The sequence below is a fragment of the Camelus bactrianus genome, chromosome 10, assembly GCF_048773025.1.
Source record: "Camelus bactrianus isolate YW-2024 breed Bactrian camel chromosome 10, ASM4877302v1, whole genome shotgun sequence".
Classification (NCBI taxonomy): Eukaryota; Metazoa; Chordata; class Mammalia; order Artiodactyla; family Camelidae; genus Camelus; species Camelus bactrianus.
In genome coordinates, this window is record NC_133548.1 from 14,693,745 (window position 1) to 14,714,419 (window position 20,675).

At 34.4% G+C, this 20,675-nt stretch overlaps 1 protein-coding gene and 1 non-coding gene across 4 annotated transcripts in view; both read left to right on the top strand.

Annotated features, from left to right (window-relative positions):
- Positions 1-20,675, top strand: part of CKAP5 (cytoskeleton associated protein 5) — an 89,808-nt gene that overhangs the window by 27,248 nt on the left and 41,885 nt on the right. For 2 of the 3 annotated variants that reach the window (XM_010964594.3, XM_010964595.3), the window contains exons 2-13: positions 3,213-3,306; positions 3,797-3,990; positions 5,967-6,173; positions 9,146-9,317; positions 9,817-9,949; positions 10,186-10,286; positions 12,169-12,282; positions 16,214-16,318; positions 18,681-18,770; positions 18,885-19,049; positions 19,718-19,846; positions 20,295-20,477. In XM_010964594.3, the coding sequence (XP_010962896.1) occupies positions 3,250-3,306; positions 3,797-3,990; positions 5,967-6,173; positions 9,146-9,317; positions 9,817-9,949; positions 10,186-10,286; positions 12,169-12,282; positions 16,214-16,318; positions 18,681-18,770; positions 18,885-19,049; positions 19,718-19,846; positions 20,295-20,477 (1,650 nt within the window). In that variant the 5' untranslated portion in view covers positions 3,213-3,249. The remainder of the gene's footprint in view (positions 1-3,212; positions 3,307-3,796; positions 3,991-5,966; positions 6,174-9,145; positions 9,318-9,816; positions 9,950-10,185; positions 10,287-12,168; positions 12,283-16,213; positions 16,319-18,680; positions 18,771-18,884; positions 19,050-19,717; positions 19,847-20,294; positions 20,478-20,675) is intronic. The other variant, XM_010964596.3, reaches the window with a different exon arrangement.
- Positions 19,462-19,534, top strand: TRNAL-AAG (transfer RNA leucine (anticodon AAG)). The gene has a single exon. It is a non-coding gene; the product is annotated as a tRNA-Leu (tRNA).

The window sequence follows — 20,675 nt, forward strand, 5'->3', positions numbered from 1 at the left end:
AAACGAACTTCAGGGAAGTTCTTCTGTGGAAAGAAGGATGGGGTAGGAAAGAAATGCACAAGTGCAGTAATAATATTGGTGTATTCTAATTTTTAGATTAGGTAGTAGGTCAACATGTTGATTTTCTTATAATGCTTCGTAACAGATTTTTTTCTTATATGTGTAAAAAAAATTTTTTAATTAAAATAATTATGGGAAAAATTAATGAAGTTGATTTTTTCTTGGTATATCAATCCTGGAAAAAGAAAAAGACAGAGCACTAGTTCTCAGTGTCACATATATATACATAAAACACTGTATTCATTGTTTCAGTGGGTGTGAAGCAAAACTTTGAATGGAAAGCAGCAAAATCATGAACACCAATTTTTTAAAACTCAGGCTATGAAGTAGTAGAAGCCATTTCAGGAAGTATTGCACAGTGGCATCTGTATTTTATATGAGGCAGTTAGGTTGGACAACATTTTTTTCTTCACGTTTCTAAAAGTAACCAACAATAAAAAAGAAGTATTGTAGTGAACTCATAGAATACCAACAATCGAATATTATTGTTCACATTTCTCTGAGTTGGAAAGTGTTTTAAAGCTTTCATTGACTGTTTCTCTTTGAAAAACACTAAGATGGGAAAGATTGCTTTTGCAGCTCAAACTTGTGCCAAGAAAGTAACATTAAAGGTTGCACATTAGAATCACCTGGGAACTTAAAAAATTTTTATTGAGGTGAAATTCACGTAACATAAAACTAACCATTTTAAAGTGAACAGTTCAATGGCATTTTATATATTCACAATGTTGTGCAACCACCATATCTGTCTAGTTCCAGAACAGTAACATTTCCATCATATCACAGTAAAACTCTTTACCCGTTAAGCAGTTCCTCTCCATTCCCCCTGTCTCCCCAACCCCTGGCAACCACTAGTCTGCATTCTATCTTTATGGATTGATCTATCCCCGATATTTCCTATAAATGGAATCATACAATATGGGACCTTTTGTGTTTGGCTTCCTTCACTTAGCATTGTGTTGGTGAAGTTCATCCATGTTGTAGCATGTATCAAAAGTAACTACTTCATTCCCATTTATGGCTGAGTAATAGTCCATTGCAGTACATACCACAGTTTATTCATCCACTGATGGACACTTGGACTGACTTTTGGCCAATTCGAATAGTGCTGCCATGAATATGCATGTACATGTATTTGTTGGAGTACCTGCTTTCAGTTCTTTTAGGTGTATACCCAGGAATGGAATTGCAGGGCCATATCATAACTTTTTAAACAACCACCAATTGTTTTACATAGTGACTAGACTATTTTGGATTCACTTGGGGAATTTTAAAAATACATAGATCTAATAAATTTTTTATAGTATTTTTCAAACATATCAGTGTACAGTTACTTGAAATTAAAAAAAAATTGATCCATCACAATAGAGTTTGAGAAGCATTGCATAGTTCATTCATTTTAGTTGCTGTATAATATTACACTCATGAATATACCACTATTTATTCCTTCTCTCTTTGATAAACTTGTGAAGTGTTTGCAGCTTTTGACTTCTATAAACAACATTGCTATGAGTATCCTCATATAGGTTTTCTGGTGCAGTTGGCATCAATTTCTAGGGTATTTACTTAGGCGTGGAGTTGCTGGATAGTAGAGTATGTGCATCTTCAATTTGAATAATTGCCTTAGTGTTTTCCACACTGTTGTACTATTTCATCTCTCACTATTGCCGTACTAGAGTTCCTAAAAGTTCAGGAAGGCTAAAGTATGAAATGCTACAAGAAAAGTAAGGGGGTATAGAGTAAGGCTGGAAAGTAGTCCAAATCAAACCCTGAAAGGTTTTCTCTGTTAAGGTTTGACTCCTACTGTAAAACACATTGTTGTTTCACTGAGTCGTGGGGATTTTGAAGAGAAGTCTTAATGAAAGTTCCATTTACTCTAGTAAACTTTTACAATTCAGTCTCTAATAACTTTCCCTGGAATACTTCCTACATTTTGATGAGAGGCAACAAGTTGTAAAGGCAGAGACACAGACTTTGAAATCTTAGTTTGATCTCACTGCTTGCTAGCTTTGTTGTTTTGGGCAAATTACTTAATCTTTGTGAGTCTAGTGTGTAAGGTGGGGAGAATACCTTTCAGGTAGTTGTTATTAGTATAATGAAGCAACATGTTTAAAAAGTACTTTACACAGTGCCTGATTCATAGCAGAAACTATCAAGGTATATTTTCATTCAACAAATATTTATTGAAGATATATTTTATGTCAGACCAGGACTGGAGATGGAGAGATAAGCAAGATAGCTTTTATGTTATGTATAATATTGAAAAATTTGAAACAATTTAATTGCCCTATGTTAGGATTGATGATTATGGTACATTCATAAAATGGAGTGCTATGCAACCTTTAAATATGGTGAAATGTTTATTGCCGTGTAAGAAAAAAATTACAAGAGGATTAGCCCTTTTTCATATAATTTATACACTATATGTGCATTGGAAAAAACCTGGAAGGATTTCAAGTATATACACACTTCAGTGTTCATCATGGTTACTAATTGATAGTGAAATTGTGTTTTAATACTTTCCTTCCTTATGTATTCTCTATACTTTTCAGGCTTTCTACAGCTAACATACATTACTTTTATAATCAGGAAAAAAGGTGTTATGAAATTGTTAAGTTGTTAAAGGAATGTTGACTTAAACCTCACTAACTGAAAAATGGTTTAATGTTTATGAAGGAATAGTTATTCAGGGATTTAATTTGTTGCTAGTTTATGTAAGCGTATTTATTTACCAGAATTAGGTAGAGAACTGGGTAACATCGAGATTCTTTCCATGTTGATTATTTTCTATATGGAATTTTAGGTTAAAAGTATGACTTTTTTTGAAACTTTTTTCCTGCCCTTTTAATAGGCCAAGTAGCTCAGCTTTTCCATTTTGTTCTAGCTTTGTCATATATCTAAGAAGTCCTCATTTGGGAAAATATATAAGCATTTTTTTTTTTAAAAAAAAAGGTAAATTTTTGATTGACTTTCATTTACTTTACTTTTTAAATGTTCTATTAATGGAATTAAATGGGCATTTGACCAACAAAATGAACTTTTTTACTCTCATTGGTGTATGCATGGTAAAATAGTAATCTCAGAAAAGTCAATTTTTCTTAAGAGAAATCTTGCTTGCTAGAGTTAATAGATACCGATTTTTGTCTGACCAGGAATTACTCTTAATTCTAAGGAGAAACTGGAAGCACAATGGGAGATGACAGTGAGTGGATGAAACTGCCGGTTGATCAGAAATGTGAACACAAGGTAAGACTTTTCTGGAACTCACATTTCAGTGTCATTGGCTTGTTTTGTCAGCAGTTATACATATGGTGTAGTATAAAGCTGCCTAATGATTATACAATACAACTGAAAAACAGCATACTTCGGGAATTGGGCAGTTTCAGCAGGAAAATTTCTCATGTTTGAATTGTTACATCTTTAATGTCATATTACAAAGAAGTAATAACTAATACTTGGATATAAAGTGAGATACATTCATAGTGGCCTGTAACGAATTCTAGAAGGCCTTGGCAGAATATCATAAATATTAAAACACTTATAAGAAAATGTTTATTAGTTAATCTGTTTTGAAAACCATCTGGATTTCTTAAACTCCTTTTTCGTTTCTAATCTGGAGTCCTTTGTTCAAATTACCTAGTATAAGTTAGTCGTTCCCCCTACCCCGCCATTAAGGGTAGATAATAATATCATTAAATTTTGTTTTGTGTCAAAATACTTTTTTTTTTTTTTTTAGCTGTGGAAAGCAAGGTTAAGTGGGTATGAAGAAGCCCTGAAGATCTTCCAGAAAATAAAGGATGAAAAGAGCCCAGAATGGTCCAAATTTTTAGGATTGATCAAAAAATTTGTGACTGATTCCAATGCAGTGGTTCAGCTGAAAGGGTTAGAAGCTGCACTTGTTTATGTTGAAAATGCCCATGTAGCGGGAAAGTAAGTAGTTTCTTTCCAACTATTCTGGTAAAAACTCCTGTCTGGTGCTACAGGAATTAATTTATGTATATTTATGGATCATTGTGCTCAGACAGATAATCAGATAGATATCTTTTAGAAGATAATCATTTCTTAACTTTCATAGCTCCTTGATTTTTTTTCATGTTTTTTATTCAATCTTTATTTGCTCTCAGAAGTTTAAGTGGTACATGAGATTTCTAAAAGGGAGCAAATGAGAAATCAGATCTTGAGTTTTTACTGTAAGGTTTAATGAGCAAGTAATTTTCCTTTTGAGACCTTTGCATGGGAATTACTCTAAACTAAGAGGGGAAAATCTTTAGTAACCTTTAGAAGAAACTGAGGTTGGTAGCAAAGGCATCAGAATTTCACTGAAAACATTTGGGCATTACTAAAGTCTTTTTCTACAGAGTTTCCAGTCACATCTTTCTCTCTGTGATCATAGGCATTTTTGTCTCTTAGGAGAGATAATGCTAACTAAGCAGTCTCTGTAATTCCTGGCTTATTTGACTTAAGCTGTGGGTTTCTAGTCACCCCAGTCTCCCATACCTCATGAACTTGATTTTTCTATTGCTGGTCTTTGTCATTGAAAGGAGCCCTCCAAACCAAAAAAAAAAAAAAGGGGGGGAGTTGGGGGATCCTTTTCTTTAATCCCATAAGAAATAGATACAGCCATCCCTCCGTATCTACAGAAGAATTTGTTAAAGGACAAAAGCCCCCACCCACACCCCCAAGGCTAGCAAAAATTCTTAAGTCCCTTATATAAAATGGCCTAGTATTTGCATATAACCTACATACATCCTGCTGTTTACTTTAAATCATCTCTAGTTTATTCTCAATATCTAATGTAATGTAAATGATATGTAAATAATTGTAAATACAATGTAAGTGATGTGTAAATAATTGCTGGTTGTGTGTCAAATTCAAGTTTTGCTTTTTGGAACTTTCTGGAATTTTTTTTCCCCAAATTTGCTTTTTAATTGAAGTATAGTCAATTTACAATGTTGTGTCAATTCCTGGTGTACAACATAATAGTTCAGCCATACATATACATACATATATTCGTTTTCATATTCTTTTTCATTATAGGTTACTACAAGATATTCAGTATCGTTCCCTGTGCTATACAGTATAAACTTGTTTTTTTCCAAGTATTTTGTATCAGAATTTAGTTGGATCCATAGATGAGGAACCCACCAATGTGGAGAGCTAACTGTACTTGACTCCAACCTCAAAATTTATACCAAGAAGGACAGTCATTAATTTGACAGTTGTTAACCAGCATCACTGAGTTTCCTTTGCCATTCATTAGTGAGACCATTGCTTTTAATTTCTTTTTTTTCCTAGTACTAGAAACTTTTTTGACAAATGCTGGTTTGTAGTACAGGTTATAATTAATTTAGAAGAGACTCAAAGCAATAAAGTTCTGTAAAGTCTTGCCAAGCAGTCAGGGACAGCCTTCTGTTATTAAAGGTACATATCCGTTCCCTCTGTGAAGAAATTCTCTTGTCCTAAGAAGTGTTTTAAATGATTTTTTGCTTTTTTGAAAAATATTTTAAGAACTCTATAATCTTATTTTTCTAAAACTTATCTATATATCTAACTGTGCATATAGAAAAATCTGAAAGGATGGATACTAAAAAGTTGAAAGTAGTTTTCTCTGGGTAGTGGGATTTCAAGGGATTTTTACTTTCTTGTTTAAATTTCTTATATGTGTAAATAGACACTATGGTTCTGTGTTGTTGTCTGGTGTGACATATCTTAAACTTTTATGGTTTGCTTAAGGTTTTTTTTTTTAATGTTCTTGAACATATATTTTAAAATCAGACTCATTTACTTTATTTCTAAGCATATAAAAAAGTATTTGTTTCCCCCACTTTCCATGACCTTTTCCAGCTTTTTCTACTAAAGAGTGTTTTTATGGATGTGGTTGTTGTTGTTTGTAATCTATATTACAGAACCACAGGAGAAGTTGTATCAGGTGTTGTTAGTAAAGTGTTCAACCAACCCAAAGCCAAAGCCAAGGAGCTAGGCATTGAGATTTGTCTAATGTACATAGAGATTGAGAAAGGAGAGGCTGTGCAAGAAGAGCTCCTGAAAGGCCTGGACAATAAGAACCCCAAGATCATAGTGGCCTGTATAGAGACACTGAGGAAAGCCTTAAGGTAAGACCTTTTCTTTTTGCTTTAGTTCTTTTAACTAGAATATCTCAATTGAGTTTGGGTTCCTAGTTTAATTAGAAATGAAAACTGCTGGGCTTGATTTGACAGGCCACACCAGCCAAGAAAGTGACCTGGAAAAGCTAAAGCCATTCCTCAAGCGTGGCACTTTGTATTCAGTAATTTAACCTTCAAGTGTGTTTCATAGTTTTTTACCTAAATCTCTTTCTAATGAACATGAGCAGGGGATATTTCTGACCTGATACCAGATTATGAATTGACCTTTTCATAGAAGAGCACTCCTCAGGGTATTTAAGCACCTCTTTTTCTCTTGTTATCCTCAAGCATAAACTTGTACTTTGAAATGTTGACTAAAGACACAGTTTGTTGGCCAAAACAAACCTTTGTTTAGATGCTTTTTAAAACAGAAGCAAATGCTGTATGCCTTTAAACAGAAGCATAGCAACAGAAGTAGAAAATAACTTTTACTCTTATGTAATAAGTTATTTTCAACCCTAGAATTTCTTGTTGTTTGGCAGTGAAGTTTTTCATGAATGGGATCTCTTTCAGGCACAAGCGGCTGTAATTTTCTATGGAAATCTGAATTAGACAAACCACTAGTTTGTCCTGGTTTGGCAGTCCTTCTAATCCAATACCCTGTCCCCAGTACTATCCACGTGAGACACTTTAGAAAGCAGCTCTAGTGAAATCCTAAATGTGTGATCTACTGGAGTGAAGACTGTCCCAACTCAGCTCTCTTGTGATTTTCTGTATGACCTGCTTATTGGAGAATATGTTTTCTTTGGTGTTTATCATACGTGAAAGTATAAACGTTCTTAAATTTTGTTAAACTATCTTCAGTTTATAAGTCTTTAAACTTTTACATTGTCTTTTGCTTGGTTCATAATGTTCTTTTATAAAATTTGACTTTCATTTAGATTCCTTTGTGATAACTTTTTCCTTTTTCCTAGCCTACTGTAGTGTAATAGGCATGTATTTTGGTGAGTAAATAGTGTGCTCATTCTGTCATCTTAGAAATTTAGTGAATTGACTGCATTATCAAGGCCACTTTTCTTTGTAGATCTTTTCTGTCCTTAATAATGGACTTCTTAATAAAAACATATACTATATTCTGCCTTCAAATTAGGAATTTCTTATCTGGAATTCTGTAAACTCTGGCTATTTCATTTTTAAGCTGACTTGTAGAATAAGCGTAGAAAAAGAACAAGTTAGGTATATTCTTATGTCTTCCTTATAGAGGTTGTTGTTTAGTCCCATCCCTGTGTAGTTCTTTATTTGTCCTAGAGCGTCTCAGAATCTGTGGTGGAACTAGATAGCTATCTGGGACCTTCAAGAATCTTGAGATCGAACTGTTCATTCCTCACTTCCAGAGCTTCCTCAAGCTATCTATGTTAGTGATAGCTTCAGGAGACCAGAAATGTTCTGTGGCCCCTAAAATGGGCTTCTAGAACTCTCTTTTTTAATTTTTCTTATAGTAATATGTATAATATCAAGATTAGGTTTTGTGTTGTATCTATTTTCCATGTGGACCTGCTCCATCTGTTTGTTTTTTTAATTTCTTTCAGAAATAGGCCAGGATAGTAAAACAAACCAACAAACAAAAATCAGATGAAATAGTAGTAATATAAAGGAGAATTAAGAGGTCCCAGTTGTTAGGTTCTCCAGACACCATGATAAATATCCCGAAACAGAACGGTTTATCATCACCATAAGTTCTTATTTTTTCCTTTAGTCTTAAAGGTTTGGTGAGCCAAGTTAGAATATTTTTTTCTATTAAAAGAGATTTTAGAGGAAATCTTGGAGATCATTTAGTTTATTTTCATGTTATGATAGCTACATTTGAACTATTTACACAACCTGGTATTTGTTAAATACCACTTTCTACGGAGAGTATTTTTACAGTGTCCTTTAATCTGTTCGTCAGTAGCTATTACTAAAAAATTTTGTTTCTTTTGTGTACGTGAGATAAATCTGTGTACATTAGATAATAGATAAATAATATTTATGGATCCTTCTACACAATGTCAGTGTTCTTTCATAACTGAATCTCTTGCCCCAGAATTTCTTATTCAGAAATGTTAGCAGTGAACCAGAAAGCTATATTTGACCATTTGGGAACTTAAAAATGTAAAAAGTGACAGATATATAATGTTAAATACACTACCTTTTTTTTTTTTAAGAGTCAGCCTTATTTTTTTTAGAGCAGTTTTAGATTCATAGCAAAATTGAGTGGAAAATACACCCCTGCCCACTTCTCCATGCATATCTTCCGCAACTATTGACGTCTCACACCACTGTGGTACATTTGTTACAATCAGTGAACCTATGTTCGTTGACGATAGTACATCGTTGTCACTCAGAATTCATAGTTTACACCAGGGTTCCCTGTACTTCCTTTTTAAAAGAAGTCAGAATGCTGCTGTTTTCTCCATAGAAAACTGAAGCAAAGAGATTTAAGTCACCTAAAGTTACAGTGTGATAGCTTTGAAGTTAGGAATAAAGCACACACTGCCGGGATTAGTGATCTGTCAAGTGGTGTGAATCACCATAATTACATAGAAGAGCTAATAAAAGTTTATTACTAGTAGATTTCACCATCTAAGTATTTATAAATTGATTTGTTCATATTGTAAACTTTTATATGTATATACATACATATTTAAGATATTACAGTGTTGGATTTTTCTTGCATTTGACTAATTCCAAGTCTGGTACCTCAAAAGTTAGTTTTAAAATGGTAATATTTTGCATTCTGGGCATTAAATAATATTCTTGGAAAACATCTAAGCATAGATATTGTTATAAGCTCCTTTTTTCTTTTTTCTTAAAAAAAAACTTAACCTATTATCTCTCTATTAATATATAGATACGGAACTATATTTGAGTGAATTCAATCTAACACTTTACCCAAGCATATTGCATGTTGACAATTTTTGTTTTCCAATTTTTACTTCTAGTGAATTTGGTTCCAAAATCATCTTACTGAAGCCAATTATCAAAGTGTTGCCAAAACTCTTTGAGTCCCGAGAGAAGGCTGTTCGAGATGAAGCCAAACTAATTGCTGTGGAGATTTATAGATGGATTCGAGATGCTCTGAGACCCCCATTACAAAATATAAACTCTGTCCAGGTGAGGCACAAAGTCTTTTGGTTATCTTTGTATAAGGTTAATATGAAGATATTTCCTACCTGTCCTTGTTGACATTCTGTCCTTACAAATAATTATTTTTCATTCTTAATTTTGAAATCATTGTTTTCAGAGCATACCTGTTTCTGCTGTTTCTTTGTCCTCTCAAGTTAAATGCTGTGCATTCAGTGCTGCCAGTGTGTTAAGTATGGACTTGAATCTACAGCAGTTTACGAGATCCTTTTACAATACTGTTGGGTGGCAGGACTTAATATCCATTTAGACAAAATGCATTCTGTCTGTTTTTTTAATTTGAATTGGTTTTGGAGACATTATATGTGCAAATATATCTGAATTCATTAACTAATGAGAGTGTTCTAAAAAATGTATATAATAATACACGTAAATAAGAAATAGGGTTGCAATATATTTGTAAATATAAATATGTTCTCTAATAGCAGAGATATAGATATATTTTTAAAATATTTTATGATATTTGCAGTTGAAAGAACTAGAAGAAGAATGGGTCAAACTACCAACAGGTGCTCCCAAACCAAGTAGGTTTTTGCGTTCCCAGCAAGAACTAGAAGCTAAATTGGAACAGCAGCAGTCTGCTGGTGGAGATGCTGAGGGAGGTAAGACTGGTTTCTATAAAAATGAGCAAGAATGGCTCTGTCACAAGAATCTGTGTTCACAGGGCACATTTTATAGGACTGCCATTTAATAAAACATAAGTTGTTCATAGGATTAATAACTCTGTTCCTTCCTGTATCAAGATTTCAGCAGGGGTATGAAAAGATAACTGATAACTGTTTGATAAGTAAAACCATTTCATCCATTTTTAAAGTTTGTTTTGTTTTCCTTCTGGAAGGTGGTGATGATGGTGATGAGGTACCACAGATAGATGCTTATGAGCTTTTGGAAGCAGTAGAAATTCTTTCCAAACTTCCGAAAGACTTTTATGACAAAATTGTAAGTAATGGTAAACTTCTTTCATTTATTTCATTTTAAATAATCACTTGAATATAATTAGAGAATGCTCTGCTAACCCTTTTCCTGGTGCACCCTCTTGCACCCCGTATCTTCCCTAATGAAGTGAGTCAGACATTTCTTCTTTGTTCCCATACTGCCTTGTATATGTACCCACTTGAGCACTTTTTTTCACGTCTTGCCAGAAACTCAGACATTATTTTTCACTTATCCTCTTTTCCTCATTGTCTCTGGTTTTTACCTTTAAGTATCTGTCAAATTCATCCCCCTTTCTCCATCCCTAGAGTTTCTTTCTCTACCCCACGGTGTCTCTCTCTTTCTTTTTTCTTTCTTTATACCCCAGGCTTTCTTTGCCTTGGCACTGCTGACCTTTTTTGCCAGGTATTTCTTTATTTTAAGGGGTTGTCTTGTGCCTTGTAGGATGTTTAGCAGCATCTCTGACCTTTCCCCCACCAGACATTAGTATTATCATTCCTCCAAGTCATGACAATCAAAAATGTCTCTGGACTTTGCCAAATGTACCCCGAGACAAAATTATCACCAGTTTAGAAAGTCTTATCCCAACCGCTACAATCAGCTCTTGCCTTATATACTGCAGTAGTCTTCTTGCAAGACTCCCAGTAGGCTCTTGTCTCCTTACCATCATATTCTACAATATAGAGGTGTCATTTTTGAAAATGTTAATCTTCCCATATTATTGCCTCATTAAAATCCTTCAGTGGCTTTCATGGGTTTTAAGATGATGTCTGAAATCATACTGTAGCCATTGAGGTCATCTGTGGCACCTTTCAGGCCCTTGCTTACCTTCCAGCCGCGTCTCTAATCGCTCTCACTCTCCCTGCTCCAGTCATAATGAACTTCTCCCAGTATCAAATGCGCCAAACTTTTATTCCCCACCTAACTAAACTCTGGGCCTTAACATATGCTGTTCTTTCTGCTTTATAACATTCTTCTACCCACATTTACCTCATACTATCTTTTCATCCTCTAGATCTCACCTTAAGCATCACTTTTGAGGGTAGATCTTACCTGACAGCCTAAATTGGCGTAAGTCCTCTTGCTGTATTACCAAAGCAGCTTGTACTTCTGCTTTCACAGTGATCATGACCTGGTAGTTATTTGTTGAAGATCTTCCTATCTCTGCTTTCAGCTCCTTCAGTGTCTTCTTATATTCTCATTAACAAATAAATATTTGATAAATTGAATTGAACTATTTTCTCCTCCAAGGTGATGGGTTTGTCGTCTTCTTTGTATCCTCAGTTCTTTTAAACCATGGGTATTCAAGTTATTGAATGATTGCTTGACTTCTGGTGAAGCATACTCTACTTTATGGCCACAAAACAGAAGGATTAGTATTATACCTACAATCTGGAAAACTAATACCCAGATTAGAACAATTTTGGTTGTTGATTGTATGATTGTTCTTTTCTGGTCTTTCTAATGTTGTCAATGTGGAAATTCCTCTCTCCAGTAGCTGTGCCACTGTGAGATATGCTAGAAATGCTTTGTATCAATGTTTTCTGTTTAGAGCATTCTTAACGTTTACCTAGAAAATGAGAAGGGAAAGTCTATGGCACCTCATTCTGTTTACTTATTGTAGAACATTAGGATTATGAAATGTTATAAAAATACTTTTATATATGAACAAAATTTTGTGTATATGAATAAAGCATTCTGATTGGCTACCCAGTTTTGTAATTTTGATTTCTAACTAGTTTTAGAAAGTTTCTGAGAACAAATTATCTATCTATCTATCTATCTATCTATCTATCTATCTTGGAATTGGTAGCATGCAAGAAATAGACTTTTATTTTGCTTTCTTATTTTCTATTCTACAAGTGACTCATATTATGTCTACTTGTAGGAAGCAAAAAAATGGCAAGAGAGAAAAGAAGCCCTGGAAGCTGTAGAAGTACTGGTGAAAAACCCCAAACTGGAAGCAGGCGATTATGCAGATTTAGTAAAAGCACTGAAGAAGGTAAATGTGAGGAGTTTCAGCACTGGTATCGCAGCAGCAGACCAGGCCATTGAGTTTCTCTTCATCAGTCATCTTTTTTACCACAGTTGCACTGCCATTTAGGGAACACTATTAACGATTTTTTAATTATAGGCATTTTTCAAGGGTTATTTAAAATGATTGTCCTAGGTTAGTTTAGAGGTATTGATTTTCAATCTTTGTTTAACATCACTTTGACTTCAAATATGCTATTTGATAGCTTGTACAAACATTAAGAAAAAGAGAATCTTGCTGACCTAGAACCAGATATTCCAGTTTTATAATTCTATGAAATGAGCTTTTAAAAATGGCTGTATTTAATGTGACAAATGTGAAATATGAAGAGTGTTTTTTTTTTATTAGTTAGCAAGTGATACCACACTGTATTGTATCAGCATGTAAAGCACAGGCTGTGGGGATATGTCATCAGTTATAAAGCCAGTAAGTACTAAATAAGAAAGGAATATTTAAGAAAATACTTCTTTGGTATTGCTTAGGTCCAACTGAGTTGAGTGCTGGGATAGATATTTTCGTATGTAGTGGCTTTTCATGAAATCTGAAAGTGTAGATTAGACAATTGTGGATGTAGTTACAGAGCTTAAGAACCAACTCTGAAGACATCTTTTTGAATACAACAAGGTTGAAAACATTTTGTTTGCTTTCTGAAAAGCCTGAAATTACAGAGGATTAGAATGGTGGAGGAAGGAGGTTAATCTTTATATGTATATGTAAGTAGAGTATTTGTCATTATCTGTGGTAGTTATGTTCTATAAATTCACCACAACCACTGAGTTAGCAAATGCTGAACCATTACTCTAAGGGGAGGTACAAGGTTAGGGTCCTGCAACCTTCTGGTCACAACATTTTCATTAACCAAGACATAATCTTGTTTTTTTCTGTTTGAAAACATCTTATTCAGTATATACTATTATTCATTAACATTAAACTCACAGCCAACAGAAATAGAACCTGAAAAAGCTTACCTAACACATGTATTTTCTCTGGAGGGCATATCACAGCCTTTTTTGCACATAGGAACACCAGACAGTGTTCCTATTAGCGCATTGCATTTTAAACAGTGAAAGCACCAACAAAAAGCACAAAAATTCAAAAACTATAGCAGTAAATAGACCGTGAAAAAGATACTTGTTTACAGTGTGAAAGCTGGAAGAAGAAGGCAGAGTATTGCATTGTTCAGTCTCATCTCAGTCCACATCAGGTAACTGAGAGTTTTCCCAGCTCTGGTTATCTATGAATAACCAGGAAAGTGCCTCAAGTATTGATTTGGGGGTTATAAGTTAATTGTAATGAGAAGATGAATTTGCAAATGTGAAATCCATGAATAATGAGGGTGGACTGTATTTTCTCATAATTAGCCTTCCTATGCCTTCCTCCAAGTAGGATTTGGAGGCAGGGATGTGATTTGTCAAAATTATTGTTCATTGGTCTTCTGTCTTGACGAGCACAGACCCAGGCAAGACTACAGACATCCGTTGGTATCAATGAGGGTAGAGGAGACGGGGTTGGTTCCAGGAGCCCTCACCCATACTAAAATCTGCTCAACTTCCTTATACAAGATAGCATTCCACAATGAGTATTGTTGGCCCTCCATACCCTCAATTACAGAGGGCTGACTGTAACTAAAAGAAAATTGCCCTAGGAAAAAGATTTCACCAACCTGGAGCCTGGGAAGAAAGAGGAAGGATAGAAGGCACTAAGAGGAAGTGAGAGTCTAGTGACCTTGAAGAGAGCTTCAGATTCTCTGTAAGCTCTAGCATATAATTTTTATCAGGAATCTTATAGAAACATGATATATTGCTGTTACTGAATTCTTGATACCTCAAATAAAAGCTTTTATTTATCCTTACCTAATGATTAGGAATGTTAATTGGAATCAGGAATGCTGATAATTGATGTTCTCTGTGTGCATTTTCTTAGGATATTAGCTTTTCAGATGAAGACTGTTCTGTGATTTCCATTGGCATTAGGACTATAAATGTAAGCCCTCACTGTATTCTATACAGAGAGGACCATAGATTTTATATTTGGGTAGACATAGTGTATTTCTGTGTGATCTAGGGTAGCAGGAGGCCCTTTTCCTCTTCACATGGTGGAGTGGGTGCAATTAATCATAGGCTACAAACAAGTAAAAAGAAACTTAATTTTGTGGCTAAAATATTTAAGACAATGAAAAGTTAACCTCAATATAAATTAACCTGAAACATAACATTTTGTTTTTCATAGTTTCTATTTGATTTTAGTTACATGTAGACAAAAATAAACTTCATATCTATGTTACATTGACTTATGTTGGTCTGTATAGACAGATCCCTCTCCCCTCCATAAACAGTCTCTTCCCTCTGTTGTCTATGTCAAGTAATCCTGCTAATTTCCCAATTGTTTTCTTTTAATGCAAGTAGTTAAAAATTATTCATTCTGAAGTCTGTATGATATTCCTGAAATTATTTATTAAACTGTCTTCTTTAGAGTTGTCACCTGACCTAGCATATTTTGTTGGTTTTCCTGTTCTCACGGGTTATAGTTCTTTCACTTATAAGATTCCTTCCCCCCACCTCCCACCCCACCCCCTACACCCCTCAGGTAACTTCTTTGACTTTGCCAATTACCTGTGGGTATTGGTTGATATATATGTTTTTTAATCTTCTCATAAGACAAATGAATTTGCCACAACATGAGTTTAGACGAAAAATACGCTTTAGTAAAGAAAGGAAACATTTGGAGTCAAAGCAGACCTAGGTTTGAATCACAGCACTACCATTTGTTAGTTCTATGACCTTGAGCATTGTTAATCTCTATTTTAATTTTAAAATTGAAATAATAGTAATATCTACTTTATAAGGTTTGAGTGAAAATTAAATAAGGATTATAAAGCACCTATAAAATTAAGGCATCTAATTTGTTTTTAATACATGTTAGTCTCTTAATCCTTATTCCTCAGCAATATAGGGAATATATGTAGGTGCCAAATAGAACTTCCTTGCTTGCTGTGCATTAGGGATTCCTTAATTCAGGGAATCTGAAAGTGTTCTGCTTCTGGAATACCAGATCTTAAGGATTAGATAAAATCCAGAATAGAATGGAAACATTACTTCTACCTGGGAAAAGAGTGGGAAGAAAAGGGGGTTGGAGCACTTAAAAGTAAAGCAGCTTTTTAACACCAGCTGACTTGTACAGTATACCACAGTAAAATCTTAGCAGGAAGGAACTGAAGCATTGTCACTATCTTGCTAAATTGACACAGATGCAGATACTACCTATGACTTTTGATGAGTTCTGGGCTTTGTAGGATATACTGTATAGGAGGGTGGTAATATAAGCATTGCTGGAGGAGACTGCTAAGAGACTCAAGGAAAATCTGATGATCATTAGGTAACTAAAATAGCTGCAAGGCCAGAAGCTCCCTCAGAGCAGTGGTTGCAATGACAGTTGAACTCCCATGGGCTTCTTGAACGTACCTTCAGCAATTTCTTCTGGTGTTTCTTAGGTGTAAATGTTAGAGCTGTTACCCTGTAGTGTCTTTCAGAGACACTGTCTTTTGGCTTTCCCTGCCACAAAGCTAAGTCAGCAGGCCTCCAGCTTCTCTGCCATTATCAGAGTCACCTCCTGCACAGTTGTGCAAAGCTGACAGCAGACTACCACCAATGGAGTGTTAGCAATTTGATATAATGGTTTTATGTACAGTTTATTGGTAGAACTTTAAGGTAGGAGACTAAACATAATGAAGGGATGTTCCCAAATTTGAAATTGTCAAAGAAGAATCTTTTCTCTTTTGTAGGAAACAAAGGTTGCTATCCATTACATAATAGCTTTCAGAGTTCTTTTAAGAATACATTTTCAGTTTCCTTTTACAAGGCTGTGACTCTTTTGTTTTCCTTTTTCCCTGCCTTTGTAGGTTGTTGGAAAGGACACCAATGTCATGTTGGTAGCTTTGGCAGCAAAATGTCTTACTGGCCTGGCTGTTGGGCTAAGGAAGAAATTTGGACAATATGCAGGACATGTAAGTAACATTCCTTTTTAGATACAAATGAACAACATTATCAAGAATGACAGGCTAGTTTGCTTTATGCTTTAAATCAGCTCTTTGGCTTAGATCTTTTTATATAGATAATACAAAAAAGTATTTTATGGTCATTTCCTATTTTAAAAAATAATGTACTTATATACTTGAGGCATTTTATATAGGTCACATTGTTGATGATATATCAGTTTATTAAAAGAAACTGACTAGAGACATTTGTTGACTATACCGTTTCCTTTGTATAAATTTGGAAGCAATCAAGTTTGGTAACAGTTTTAATAAGTTGAGATGTTTTCTTTAATTCTGGCATCTGTCAGTTGGCCTCTAAATCTCGTCTCAACTACTTAGAATGGCTTAGGATCCTGAAAATTGACTGTACTGAATGTTAGGGTTCAACTTGCTAACCACTTGATCATTCATTTCCCCGATTGACTTAAGAGTCTCCTAATAGTATTCATGTGCCAGTTTTATGTTGTGAAGGTAATATCTAACCTCACCTAGTTATGGTATTTGGAGCTTAGTTACTCATAGCATTGAAAATAATTTCACAGAATCTAACTGAAAAAAAAAAGGACACTACCAAATAAAAATAAATCATGACTAATTTGTTACTAGGAAAATAAATATAAGGATCTATAAAACCCTTAGACATAGAAATCACGAGTTAGAGTAAAATTATAATCAGTATTTTTATAGCAGTCAGTCTTTATTATATAATATCTCCATGTGTGTATGCTATCAGTGTATTGACTAGCTTTTGGTCAGTTTTGTGTTACTTAGAATATTTTATACTTTTGTATTAGAAATAACTCTTCAAACTAGAAAACAATTCTTAAAGTATGCTTTAATTTACTAAATTATACTTGGATGATTACCTGGTCCTCTAGTTTGAGTTCTGATTCTAGCTTTGTGACATTTTGGTATGCATCTTAAAGAATGTCTCTAGTGCTGTTATAGTTTGGGGTATTTTTCCCTCCCTTAAAATTATATCATATACAGTGTTTGATAACAAGCATGTTAATGTGGTTCAGCTTCATTTTCTTTAGCTATTTGTATAAGCTTATCTTTTTGGCAATATATGAAAAAGTGAACTTTAGCTTTATAGCCATTAAAATATCTTGATTTTCAATAGGTGGAGGGCAAATGGGTGAAGGGAATCAATTGTATGGTGACAGATGGAAACTTAAGTTTTTGGTGGTGAGCATGCAAAAGTCAAATTACAATGTTCATGTGAAACTTAAAAACCAGTGTTACCTCAATAAAGACAAACAAAAAACAATTTTAAAAAGTATCTTGATTTTCAAGCTTATAACTAACTCCTGGTATTAAAAAGTCTTATATTTCTCCATGGGAACTGTATTCCTTCTAATCTGTATCACTTCTGTGAATTTTTTTTTTTAATTGGTTGGGGGGGTGGGTGCCATTAAGCTTTGCTATCTATTTTAGACCTTAAAAGAACAACTTTAATTTGCCTCCTAGCAAAGTGCCTGGCACTTAATACCTATATTTGGCATTCAGTAAATATTTAATGAATTAGTGACAGTTTACAAGATACAATAAAAATTTTAAAAATTCTAACTTTACTGAATAAGGAGCTCTAATTCTGATCAAAATTGCTATAATTTCTGATACCGTTTCTTCAGTGTGGTGAAGGGGCAGGTGACATCCCAGTCCAGTGAGATATATCAGAATCTTGGGTGGTGAGGAAGAATTGTATAATTTACCTGTTTCCCTACCCTAAATCCACCTAATTGAGAATCATTTTGTCTCATAAGAGATGTTATTGATAAAAATGACTGTATAGTTTATATGACGTATAGATGCAAAAAAAAAGGTTGAGAAGCATTGCTTTGGTGGTACAGGTGTAAGATTGTTCCAGCATAAGATTCTTGTGCCTTTCAAGAAAGGAAAAGACTTCTTATCCAACTTAGATGTTTACTTTTTTTGGTTTATTTTGGTAGAGCCAAACATTGTTTATTAACAGTTTTATTGAGATATAACTTATATGCTATAAAATTCACCCTCTTAAAAGTGTATAATTCAATGATTTTAATATATTCATAAGGGTGGGTAACCATCACTACTAAATAATTCCAGAACACTTTCATCACTCCAAAAAGAAACCCTATATCCATTAGCAGTCACTCTCCATTCCTCCCTCCCGCTGACCCTGGCCACCACTAATATACTTTCTGCCTCTATGGATCTGATGTTTCGTATAAATGGAATCATACATACGTGGTCCTTTGTGACTGGCATCTTTCACTTAGCATAATGTTTTTAGGGTTCACCAGTGTTGTACCATGTTTTCTGAATATATTCCAACTGTTCACTTTTAAAGGTTGTACCAACCATTTTGGAGAAATTCAAAGAGAAGAAGCCTCAAGTGGTTCAAGCCCTGCAGGAGGCAATTGATGCAATCTTCCTTACTGTAAGTTGACAACAAGAGTTTGCGGTTTTTTTCTACAGTAGAGTTTGTCAATGTAATGTTTTGATTGTTCTTTACAGTTGAGAAAAGTTCATTGACCACATTTTCTTTCTAAAGACCACACTACAGAACATTAGTGAGGATGTTTTAGCAGTAATGGATAATAAAAATCCAACCATCAAGCAGCAGACATCTCTTTTTATCGCAAGAAGCTTCCGCCACTGCACTGCTTCTACCCTGCCAAAGAGCTTACTGAAGCCCTTTTGTGCTGCTCTACTTAAGGTATAGACTTTCTTTGAAATGGGGGAATATTTTACACCGAGGCAAGATTTTTTTCTACTAATTATGTACAGTGACTGCTTGATTTTAAGACTGTAGATTATTGTCTTAAGGAGCAGACCCTCTGCAGCTTTGGAAATTGAATCCAAATTCTTGTACTGTTTTGTGTTCCTATTCTTGAAGAAAAGCACAAATTAGCTTTATAATTCCACTAAACATTTTGTTTCTTAGTTGGCCCATAAACTGATACCAGCTGGATGTGGCCAAGTATAAGCATCCAATTTAGGGTATTTGAATATCATTTGAATGTGAAGCATTTTAGATAATGAGTAAGCAGAAAAGAAAGCACTTACTTGCAATAGATTACTAGAGGTTTCCTTTGAGGCTTCCTTAACTCAGAATTTGTGAGGAGGGTGGAGGATATAGCTCAGTGGTAGAGTGCATGCTTAAGATGCACGAGGACTTGGGTTCAATCCCCGGTACCTCCGTTAACAGCAAAAAAAAGAATTTGTGAAAGAGTAACTGTTAATTGGCAAAAAAAAAAGCTAAGCTTAGCTTCTGTGAATTGTAAAAAGCAAATTTTTTTATCCAGCAACCATCAGTCTGAATTAAAATAAATAATACCAAAAGTACCTTGTATTAAAATCATTTTGCTTACTTCCGCACTATAGCACATCAATGATTCTGCTCCAGAAGTCAGAGATGCTGCATTTGAGGCATTGGGTACTGCTTTGAAGGTGGTTGGTGAGAAAGCAGTAAACCCGTTCTTAGCTGATGTGGACAAACTCAAGCTTGATAAGGTAGGTTAGTTGGATAGTAATGAAATTGGATAGGAGTCCTATCTCTGTGCATTATGAATTTGTATCCTTTTGATCAGAATTCTTGATTAGTAGAAATATCTTTCAAATTAAAAAATAATAAAATTGACCAATCTGGTCAAGGAGGTAAAAAATGATGTTTTAAGTAAATTTTGTTTCTAGTAACTGGAAAATTACCTTTCTAAATATGAATGTATTCCATCAAAAATGTGGTTGTTGTAATTTTAATAAATTATAATTTGCATAGAAGTAAAATGTAAGATGTTATTAATGTATATCTACTACTAAGGAAGTCTGGATAATTTGTTGAAAAAGGAAATTTCTCTCTGAATTCTCATGCAGTTGTGTTTTAGAAATGACTTATTAAGTAATGGAGTAATTGTGTTTCAAAGTTGGACTCAGTGATGTCTATCTCAATTTCATTCTCCAGATCAAAGAATGTTCAGAAAAAGTAGAGCTGGTACATGGTAAGAAAGCTGGACAAGCAGCTGACAAGAAGGAGTTCAAGCCTGTGCCTGGAAGGGCTGCTGCTTCGGGGGCTGCAGGAGATAAGGACACAAAAGACATTTCAGCACCTAAAACAGGACCCTTAAAAAAGGCACCTGTTACTAAGGTTAATAGATGACTTGGAAAATATAGTTTAAAAATTAGAATTTAGTAAGATAGGGTCTGAATCTCAGGTTCATGGTTGTTCTTCAATATGATTTCATTTGAGAAATGAACTCAATACCACATTCAAAAGACAGCAGAACATCTTTTAATGAAGACAGCATATTCCAAAAATACATTTGGTTATTTGAAACTTTAATAG